This window comes from Haemaphysalis longicornis, unplaced genomic scaffold (assembly GCF_048455015.1).
Source record: "Haemaphysalis longicornis isolate Haplotype H1 unplaced genomic scaffold, Haemaphysalis longicornis Haplotype H1 scaffold_9, whole genome shotgun sequence".
NCBI classification, from domain to species: Eukaryota; Metazoa; Arthropoda; class Arachnida; order Ixodida; family Ixodidae; genus Haemaphysalis; species Haemaphysalis longicornis.
In genome coordinates this window covers 123,234,809-123,246,275 of record NW_027526460.1, presented here as the reverse complement: position 1 = coordinate 123,246,275, position 11,467 = coordinate 123,234,809, and the positions used below count along the sequence as shown (strand labels likewise).

The window sequence follows — 11,467 nt, the reverse complement described above, 5'->3', positions numbered from 1 at the left end:
TCGAATAAAGAGGAAAACATTCTCAGGTCAACTTGGGGTTAATTCACCTGTTCTACTGCCCTACCCATTGTTTCAGCTTAGCCATTTTGGACTCCTCGCTAAATTTTTCTGACCTTTTCCCTCCCTAAAAAGCTCAAATGGGTTCCTAGAGGACGTGGGCCCAGAACAATGTTTTCATTGAGGTTGACTTGAAAGGTTTTGTAGACATGACTTTTTTCGAACGTCTCGTGAAGTCTACCTTCCACCATTAGGAACATTTCCGGGAATCCAAACTCAGTTGTGTACTTAAATAAAATCAAAAATAAAAGAGCGTGTATTACGATATACCAGCGAGAGATACGGCAGACTGATTATGATTGATTCCTGTGAAAAATCCGTTCGATCTCTAGAAGTGACTAGCGCTCTTTGTTTTTCAAATATTTTCTAAATGTGTACACGCTGAAACAACACTAAATTATCTCGGTACTAGTTTTGCACCTTTTAATGAGTTGTATGACTAAGGCAGAGTACGTTTTTTGAGGTTTCTGCATTGATCCAACTTAAAGAAACATCTTTTATCCGGCGGTGAGCGCAGCGCTTCGAAGCGTCGTTTAGGCCTGGCTCTGTAGGAGGGCTCTGAGTTTTTTCAATCTTCAGTTACAGCGCACAATTCCTCAACCAAAGGAAACATGCATTCTTTGCGGAAAGACCGGGACATTTTTAAAAAAGTTTTTAAGATTTCGGCAATCGTTTTAGCGAATTCGACTCATGGCAGACAGTGTTAAACGACACTTTCAGAACCTGTCTTCGTTTTTTTGTACAAGCCTGATTATTATTATTATTATTATTATTATTAGATGGAATTCCAGCAGCCCTCATGAAGGCTTACGGCAACATTTTTTTGCCTGTCTTAACTACCATTTCTAATAACTGCATACTTTTAGGTAAATTTCCTCGTGCATGGAAGATCGCTGGAATTTTTCCAATATTTATGTCTGGTGATAAGTCAGCCGTTTCTAACTATCGCCCGATCTCACTCCTTTGTGTCGACTCAAAACTCTTTGAGTCAGCTCTGCACAATGTTCTTGCTGCCTGCGTCAAGAACGTTGTGATACCAAATCAGCACGGCATTTTCTCGGGTCGATCGACGGTCACAAATCTTGCAAGCTTTATGACACAGGCTTCGGCTGCAGTTTGTGAAAACGGCCAGTTGGACGTTATTTATTTTGACCTCAGTAAGGCGTTTGATGTGGTGAACCATCAGTTATTAATTAACAAGCTTGCTACGTCCGGTGTAGACGCAAGCCTTGTTGCCTTGTTGTCCAACTTTCTCCTTGAGCGGTCCTTTTATGTAGATGTTAACTACAAAAAGTGTAGTGTTTACCCTGAAACAAGTGGTGTACCTCAGGGTTCCGTGCTAGGTCCATTATTGTTTTCTATCTTTATCAATGATGTGTAAACAGTGTTAACAAACTCTTCTTTTCTTCTCTATGCTGATGATGTCAAACTATTTAGGCACATTAGCGGTGTTCAGGACTGCTGTGCCTTGCAGAGGGATGTGTCGGAATTATCGGTTTGGTGCAGGAAAAACTGCCTAATTTTAAACCCCGCTAAAACAAAGGTTGTCACCTACAGCCGGAAAACCCACTGTCTGCTATTTTCCTACAGTATTTAGGGAGCTCCTCTTCAAAGGGTTGAGGAGATTAGGGACCTTCGGGTGCTTTTCGACAGTACCCCCTCTTTTTCTCCTCATATTAGGCTCATCACCTAGCGAGCGCTCCGAAGTCTTGGAAATGTGTGTCGGATTACAAAGGAATTCTCTTCTCCAGATCCTTGCCTAATGCTATACAATGCAATATGTATACCACAGTTAGAATATGCTTCTGTTGCCTGGAACGGCATCTCCAAATCTAGTAGTGAATTATTAGAACGTGTGCAGAAGAAGTTTTTATCAATATTTAAGCACCGTCATCGCAATCACAGTTTTCATCCTGATTCCGACTTACCCATAGTCCCTTCCATCCCTTCCTTGAACTGCAGAGGTATGCGTGCAGACCTTACATTTCTTCACAAAATTGTTCATGGTGACCTTTCTTGCGCAGACCTGCTTAACTGTTTAGAGTTTAGTGTACCACATAGGCCCACCAGGTCACATCGCCCGTTCTTGACCGCTGCGCGCAACTCCAATCATTCTCCTGTGTGCAGAATACAGAATTGTTACAACCGCTTCTTTGAACTCTTGACATCTTACAGAAATCCTTTACAATTTACCGTACAAGGCTGTTGAATACAGTATGTTAAACATCTATGATATGTCTGTCGTTCTTTTTTTTTCTGGAATTTGGTTTCTCTGCGGTTGTGTCTATCCCACTGATAGTTGCCTATTTTTGAAACTGTTTACTGTCATTTGTTCGTCTTATCATTTGTCTCTACACTCTTGCCGTTGTTTTTGTTGTCTTACTGTCAGACTTTGTTGCTCTGCCTGTCGTGTGGCCTTTACGACAGGCAGAGCAACATAGGCATCTTCTTTTTAAATTTTTTACCTGTACCCAGGATCCGCCTGTGCTTTATTTCTGTCATTTTCTCTACTTCAATTTGTGTGTGTCTTGTCCCTTGTTTGTTTCTTGCTATATGTTTCTTGTATTTTGTTTTCATGTAACTATCCGTGCGCCAGCACTCAGGCCTCTGGCTGTTCCTGGGCACGTAAATAAACATGATTGATTGATTTATTATTATTACTATTATTATTTTTATTATTATTATAATTTTATTATTGTTATTATTATTTTTTACGCAAGGCCAACGAAGGGAAAGAGCGCCAACACATTTGTATGCAAAAGGGATTCGGTACAAAACTTCTGAAGCTTCCCTCTTTTCTCTAATGTTTATGTTCTGCGCGGTGTGGGATCAACCATACTTCCTGTTTCTGTTGCTCTACCTCAAATTGGCTTAGTAGCAAAAACAGCTCTATCCCAATATTTCAGGCGTATCTTTTATTTCCTGGCACCATGGCTGTTTTCCGGATAGAAGCGACACGGGAGAACCGCTCTGTGATCAATATTTAGCGGCACATATAACGTCAAACGTAATTGGAACTTACGCAGCTCCCCCCAAAAATGCAGCTCCTCGTCAAAAAGCACCTTCAGTGTCTGAAATCCGCCCTCAATCTTTGTTTTTCCAGATACGAGCCCGTTCCAAACTTTTCGCTATTTTGCGGCATGCAGCAGACGCAAAAAATACGAAATAATATTAACAGCTCTACTTTTACACAGAGCAACCCTCCATTTAGTACACATTGGAGTCCAGAAGTGTTCTTGAACGGTTAAAGAACTCGCTTTTCAGTCGCTCTAGGCAACGGCCGCCCCATATGCATGACGATTTATCCCGACGGGCATGTCGAGGTACACGTAGTTGGCAGTCACGTTCAAAAACCCGGCACTTTTTATAAAGTCTTCATGGCACTCTCTGTTGACGTGGAAATTGCACGCTAAAAATTTCCAGATCGGTGTGACTAGTTCTTGCAGAAGCCTTTGCCACGTTCCTTGGGGATAAGCCACAACCTCCAAATAAATGAGGCGACCACCCTACGAAGCAGAAAAAACAAACAAACAAAGGTATGCAATTACTGGAAAAAATATCACTGGAAAACAGTTTCTTACTTTTCACTAGTAAGTTCACCACACTAAAGGCACCTAACATGGTTAAATGCGTTTTCGGTTTGCCTCTTCGTCACAACAGAGTAGCGATCTCTATATGAATCTTGGACTTCTGAAACCATACCTGATATGAAAAATTGGAAAGCTTTCATGACAACCTGAAGGCGATAATGTATTAATTCTAGACTAAAAGTACGGTTGCATTTCTCAAGTAATAAATTTACAGAAACTGACACATTCCAGTTATATACATCCTTCGATTTGCCACGTCAAACAATCGCTTCCGAAAAAGAATAATCAGAATAATTACACTTCTACATGAGCGAAAATATTTTAACAATTGAAACGTTAGCACACCGATGGCGAGAAAAACGCCATCTTTTTTCAGTGTTTAAAACAAGCGCGTTCGCAACACGGTTATGCCCAGCGTAATACGAAGCATAATAGCTTGTTTGGGGAGTGACATCAAGAATTACGGATCGCGTAGATGTCCCAGGAGACGCTACGAGAGGTGGCAAAACGAATTGTAAGGTAAATGCCGCGACAAGGTGCGGTACGCAGCGGCTTATCCGCACGGCGTATGGTTCCATTCTTTTTGCACGGTATCGGCTGTCCATTTATCTAGAAACAAACGTGGGTGATGAACTGAACGCTCCCAGGATGCCTAGTTCGCAAAGGTACTTCGAAAACAGTTAGCAAATGCGCAGGAAGAAACGGTGCTGACATATCATGGACTGTATAAAGCATGCATAAATGTCGTCTTTACCCTGGAAATGATGCAATTGCATTTGATCGTCAGGTAATCTAAGAAGCAAGGAAAGTCCGTATTCAGGGCCTAAACAACGTGGAGAGCTTTATCCTTTTCTAGATTAACTTTAAAAAAATATGTGTGAAATAGTAACCAAGGCTCACAAGCAGATGCCGGGGGGAGGCGGGCTGTTGCACAGAAACAGGTTTCAGTTCAAATATAAAGAATTGAATTGCGGCGCACACAGAGAAAACAAGGCCGTTTAATAAATAAGCATAAATTCTGCGATAAATTAGCGCTTAGTAGAGGTGAGAGAAATACTAAAACCCTAGCTTACATTTAAGATGCTGGACATGTTGCTGGACTTTCAATAGTTCGTCGTAGTTACTGTCCACAATCACGACATATTGTGTGCAGCTGTCACTAACTGCCGCTAATCATTGACCGATAAAAAGTAACTGAAGGATATGAAGGAGATAGGGCACATAAAAGCGGGGACGTGAACCAGGCAAAACTTCCGGTTGGCTACCCTATGCATCCCAATTCCAACTTGTATGAATAGATTGAATGAGATCAAAATACAGAAGCAAGCATCGAAGGCGGCTCTAACGCAGCATTAGAGGCTCCAGTATGCTCTCTCAACTCGCCTATAATTTCCCACAATCTCAGCACATTAGGTATTTCCTTTTCATGATCGATGGTCGGTGGGCCCTTGTAGTACTAAATCTTATTACATAAGGAAAAATTCTATCATTGGAATTTCTCCTTTATCTGAGCACCGCGACACTTCGAAGTAGGTTCCGCGTCAGTGTGCGTAGCGTCCCCTTGACTTTTAAACGAATATGCACATTAAAGCTGCATTTTGCACCAAGAGCACCTCCTGAGAAGAAATGCAGGCGTGGTCCTGGTGTAGACCTAATGTTAGAGCAATGTAAGAGCGCCGTGGTAGCGTTACGTGCATTCCAGAGCAAACGCTTGGAAGATTGGGGGAGGATGCCGCACATCAGTCGATTTCGCCGTTTTTCTGTAATGACACCTGCGCTGTGAAGGAGACCTATGCCCATATGGTGCGAATGCCTTTTCAAACTGGAAAAACAACCATACGCCGTAGCCAGTTCAACTTTTTTGTCGTAAATGTTGTTCTGCTCTTTTAGCAACCGCATAAAATGGGTGTGAAAATCCTGCGTTTTTAACATGAGTGGTAATTTTATTGTAGCACAATTTCCTAGTTAAATTACTGTTTCAACCGTGTTGACACTGGGCCGAATTGTTAACTCCTGGTCCAAGAAGCACCCCAATAATAAAAAAAGCAATGCGTCAGCACTAAAAGTATATTCATGAAAAAAAGGAGCATACCTTGACCAATACTCTCTTTGCCTCCCGAATCAGTTTGAGCGGGTCGTTTACCGTGCAAAATATGTACATGAGCAAAACCACGTCGAAGTGTTCCTCTTGTAGCTCGCTCATATCCTCGCCGTAGCATTGAACCCAGCGCTCCAGCTCAATCTGCAAACACAAGAAGGTTTACAGAAGTTTAATAATCGATTTGCATGGTCCGCGGGAACGCAAGGCTGTGTGCCTGAAATTAATCGTCACACCACTGCCCTTCTACCTCACAAGCATAGGTGTCTGGTTCCTAGAGGTGCAACCGCCTGCATTCCTTCTACCCACAAGTTTCATTTGATTCTACGGAATAGGTAGGCCTTTTACGCGTCGCCGGCGCACGCATTACAATCGTAAGCGCTCACCCCAGCTCATGGTGTCCACATGGCACTAAATTTTCCTTTCGCCCTGAGCGGTGCTTCGGAGTGATCATTTTTGTTAGAGGATCTGTCCGAGAGGGTAAAAGAGACGCTCACACTCAGCGCTTCTTGGACGAAGAAGGTAGTCCATTATTTCATCGGGCAACTCAGCTGTGATGGCCAAGCAAAGATGATTTGTGGTACTGCTTTTCCGAAAACTCCAAGCTACAAGTAAAACCTTTTCAAATGTTGGGTGGATATTTTGAGGCTCACTTGGTTCTGCTTTGATGTGCTCTGTCAGTTCAACGGTTACAGCGCACTGTACTTCATGGAACGGCCACACAAAAGCAACGAATCAACTGTTGACAGCATACTCTCAAAGGTAAATGTCGCGTAGATGTCTTCGGAGAAGTTGTGAATGCTATTTCTGCACACTGACTAGCCACTTCAAACGACAGAAAAAAAAGAGATGAAAGTGCTTCGTTCAATTCACAAGGAAATAATTCCTGACAATGTATAACCAGTGAACTAATTGAGAATATAGAAACCTGAAGTCTTACATGGGGATTCTTTTTGAGTTCCTCTTGAAACGCAGGTTCAAATTCCCGGTTGGGATCAACGTTTGTGTACGTCAAAGGACGCTTGATGTATTTCAAGTTGGCTCCAGTTCCAGCACCAACCTCCAGTACTCGCAACGCACCCTGTTTCCTAAGCTCCGGGTCGTCGGACTCGAGCTCATCGAGAACGCCGAGTGCCGCGCGGCGAGTCTTTGCAAAGGAATCCGCCCATATGACGTCGACTAACTGATAGAAGAAGACGAAATACTTTTCCCGCAGTTTGTGAGAGGACAACAGTGGCAACAGGAACACGAAGCCGAAGTACCAGAATGAGAGCATCCACACCCATCCAAGGATAGGTGTGGCGACGAGCATCAGTTTTGGTCGGTCCGTGAAAATCATTCTGGTTACCTTGCGTCAGACTGCAAGTAAACAAAAAAAATGCAAACTAGACACCGTACTAACCAAGCTCAAACTTGGTACAGTAGAACCCCGTTGATACGTTCTCGGTTCATACGATTTCCCGGTCTGTGCGCTCTCATTTGTGAAAAGTAGAAATGCCCCATAGCGTTACAGTTTGTTTTCGGCACTACGTTCCTGGATAACACAATTACCTGGTAAGTACTTTCAAAATTTTCAACTGCGATCGGATGATAAGTTTTATGATGAACAAGAAACGTGCTGACGCGCGTGCGCACCGAGCCTGGGAGCGCGGCGCAATAAGCAGGCGCCGAGCGGCGGTCGTTTCACCTGGGTCACCGTGGCGGCTTTCTCGCAGTATTGGGCTTGCCGGAGTCACTTGGTAACGCGGCTGCCATTAGCCAACATCACCTGTATAATGACGTCCTTTACTGCCAAACGCTACCTTTAGAACAAATCAGGGCGGAATCACGCCATGAATCAGCACCAGCACTGGACGAAGCCTTCGAGACTGATGGCGGCGGTGACGTGAAAGACAAGGTGTCGTCTCCGGTGACCACATATGAAAAGTCCTTAAATGCTCATGTTCGTCGCTTGATTGCTTTTTTTACTGTGGCGGATCACAGGTTTTCCCAAATAGTACGTTTGTCCTTCGAGTGTTTTTTTTAACGTATCAACGAGGTTCTACTGTATGTGCTGGCACACATTCAATGAATTCATTTCATTTCATTTCATTTCCTTAAACACCCGCGAGGGGGTATTACATGAAGGGTGGGCAATAAAAGTGACAAACATAGAAGCCAAGCATTTAAGAGAGAAAAAAGCTATTGATGTTTTCTATGAAGGATGATGGCCAGATAGTGGTTGCGATTTCGCTTAGAAGGCTGTTTCAGTATGGTGGTGTACGCTGAAAAACGAGGCAGAAAAAGTAGAGGTCTGGGTACCTCATGGTTCGAGTTACGTGTGAGACGCTGAGACCTGAAAAGGGATTTAATTGTTTGTGTACTTTCTGCGAAAATATGAATAAGCTATTATTCTTGAGTTGATCAATGTAATCTTTGCCGGAGTAGATAAGCGGCCAGTAAATACTCTCTTTTTTTCCCAATTTGTATTGTCTGGTCCAAAGCGGACTCACTGACGAAAGTGCCTTGCTTGTGTAAGAGTCGTCGAATGTTATTAAGACAGCGTTTTGGCCGTAATGATATACTCATTCATGTATACCGCGCACGAGGATGTATTAGCGCCTTTCAGGCCAAAAATATACCGCCATCCTTACAATTTTTTCCTGCACCAAACCAATTTATGTAAGCCATTGAAACAGTTACGTTTGCTCGAAAGGGGCAGACGAAAGACGCTGTGAAGGATTGCAGGTAGGAACGTTGGAAAATGATAACAGGTTATTGGTACCTAGGGATTACGAGAGCGAAGTTTCTACTGTCCTCATTTTGACAGGGAAAAAAGACATTGCCCCCCAAAGTGCCGCCTCAGGTTTTCCTTGTTTGGGTGGTGTTAGGGAGCTCTTTTTGCGAGCTTCCATATATTACCTCACGGTGACACAATCACGGCTAAAGATCTCAAAATAATACATAAAGTTCAGCAGAGTAGTGGTTCGGCCGAGTTTGTACATCGCGAAGTGTCGAAGTGCAGCACAAGAGGAGGAGCAAAAACACAGACGGAGACACACAGCGCGCTAACTTGCAACTGTAATGACCGAGAAGCACAAGCACCACCAATACATCGCCCTTATCAGCCAAAATTCTGAATTTGAACGAACCAGGGTATAGTCAATATATTACAACAACACATAAAACAGCGTAGAAGTTCAACATTGTCAAGAATTGATAAAATTATCAGAATGCGACGCCAATAAAACCTTCAAAGGCAAAAAAGTTGGCAGAGGTGTGCGGAAAAAGCTGGAGCGCACACGCGAAAGACAGACACTCCGGACGAAAAAATCAGATGTTTGAACAGTGATTGATTTTTTTCCCGAGAGCTACAGACGGTTTCTGATAAACTTCAGATACCAGAATAAAAAACTAATTTCCGCAATTGAACACTGCAACCAATCAGACTGTTCAAACATTTCCCGGGAAGCGCGCTACGAGCTTTTAAATAAAATTGGCTTTCAGTATGCAATTTTGTCACTTTGATTTTATTTAGCTCAAGGAAGTAACATCAACATTTCTGTTAGTTGTAAGATGTATGTTGTTTTGAGAGACACCAACGTTTGTTGTGGTACCGTTAATAAAGTGTAGGTTTCTATAAGTAATAATCAAGGTAATATAGTTGATTCAGATTTAAATCTGGATTTAGGTTGCAAAATTAGGGGCACCGGAAATACAATTCAGAACAATCCTTCTCGAGTTTAGTTTGAGTTGTTCCAACCGCTGGAACAATATAAACAACATAATTACCGGTTCAGGCGCACCAAAATTTAAAGTACTGACACCAAACTCAAACTCCTAAAAAATGATATTATTGGCTTCAGTAGTTTGTGAACATGCCTTCGAGCGAATTTCGTAGCAAGCCGCGCCGGGAAACGATTTAAAAATCAATTTCTATTGGCCTGTCCAGGGAGCTACCTCAGATCGACATCGCGAGTGGAATCACCATAAGTGTGACGAAAAACATTCCGCAGCCTGGGAACCGGCTAGTTCTGGTTGATCCGGTTAGCCCTTTGAGAAGCGGAAACACTATTCTGAGCTTCTGTTGTAGGTGGTGTCGTTGCGCCAGGCCGGGTTCCACAATGGGAGCCTCAACTTTGGCGAAGTTGCCAAAATGAATGATACGTTTTCAAAAACCAGTTGAAGGCCAACACCATTAATAGAAACAAACTCAAATGTATCCCATTAGACACTTAACCACGTAAATAAAGTCCAATTACAAGAATTCACACTTGGTTTTTTAAGTTCCCCGTGTCCCTGTTACCGGCGCGAGGCTAAGCGGGACAATGAAGACCATGTAGGAAGACCGCAGCCGACGATGCGGAAAATAAGTGTGAGAGCGCGGGGTTTTGCATGACGTCACAACTTGCAGATTTGCGTCCACAACAGTGTGACGTAGTAACCTCCTGGAATGCCCAGAACTACTATGTGTGCTGCCGGAGACCGAAACCAAACGTGCTTGAAAAAAAATGCGTTGTAACTATTTCTGTGCTGACTGCGGATCTGTTTTCGCTCGCTTTTCCTTATTAGTGGGCAAAGAGGTATTGCTTACACCATAAAAAAGAAAAAGCCAAAGTTTTTTGTCAGTGCTTTTTGAAAGTCAATATGCTGAATGGCCAATTTTCATCGACGTTAAGACAACCTGTTAGGGCATGGTAAATTTCGACGCATATCAAGGAATATTGCTATTTTTTCTAAAGCAATAAATACCTCGTTCGCATGGCGATATAAAAAACCATCACACTCACTGTATCAAGGCTTTAGGGCATGTGCGCTGTTCATTTGATGTTTCCAGGAAACTTCGATGCGTACACTAAGAAGATAGCGCCTACAGTGACAGGAGGAGGCGCATGAGCAAAGGAAAATAATGTTATGTGGTGCTCAATAGCACTTGAGTGGTGGCGTCTTTTTATCGATTGTTATTTCGAGTGCTGCTTAGATTATGGCCTTGTTGCTAATCTCATATCTTTCTTCTCGGCCAGCCAGCGATAGCGCGTTCTCGTCTACAGTGGACTTGTTTGTGCCCGGCTGATAAATAACTTGTGCTTAAGAGCCCCGGGGTTATTGAACACTGAAGCCGCATCCCACTGCACAGGAAAGAATGGTCTCTCCGATGTTACGTTTGGCATACAGATTTGGGGTCGCCGAGATCAAAATTAAAGGCGGAGTGGTATTTTTTTGGACTCTAACAATTTATCCCTAAGAACGTTAGTGCTACTTATGATTTTGTTAGACTGCGGAAGCATCGGTGCGTTGGGCGCTATTTTTGATATGTGTTTGCTGTTGAACCACAAACAATCAGAAGCAAGATCAGCCGCTGCACACAAGTTCGGAGACGCCGGTGTCGAAGGAACCAGCTGACACCGATGCAGAGAAGAGCAGAAGCAGCTGCAGTGTCAAGACCGACGTAGCCAGTTCCAAAATCGCGTGTCCTTCTCCAAGCGTAATGTTAATCATACTATCTGGCAAATCGGCTGCCTGCAAGGCTGTCACAACGTACCAGGGTAGCAGGCCGTACAACGTTGCTCTTCTCTGTGGCAAGCACATAAAAACTGGCCGCATGTAGTTGACTACATTTTCCTTCGTTTTCCATGTGTCCCGTTCAACATGGACGATCTGTCCTTTCTACAAGGCTAGAAGGTGCTTTCCCGTCGGCAAAGTGAGCCAGTGGCTGCTCACAAAGTGGTATACTGTTTCATTG

General features: G+C 43.3%; 1 protein-coding gene across 1 annotated transcript; it reads right to left on the bottom strand.

The window, feature by feature from the left end:
• Nucleotides 1–2,760: 2,760 nt before the first annotated feature.
• Nucleotides 2,761–10,656, bottom strand: LOC144153958 (thiol S-methyltransferase TMT1B-like). Its single transcript, XM_077685751.1, has 4 exons — nucleotides 10,515–10,656; nucleotides 6,686–7,104; nucleotides 5,740–5,889; nucleotides 2,761–3,563 (listed from the first exon to the last, which is right to left on the bottom strand). Exons 2-4 carry the CDS (start codon nucleotides 7,082–7,084, stop codon nucleotides 3,327–3,329), a joined length of 786 nt encoding a protein of 261 aa, XP_077541877.1. The 5' UTR covers nucleotides 7,085–7,104; nucleotides 10,515–10,656; the 3' UTR covers nucleotides 2,761–3,326.
• Between the last annotated feature and the right edge of the window lie 811 nt (nucleotides 10,657–11,467).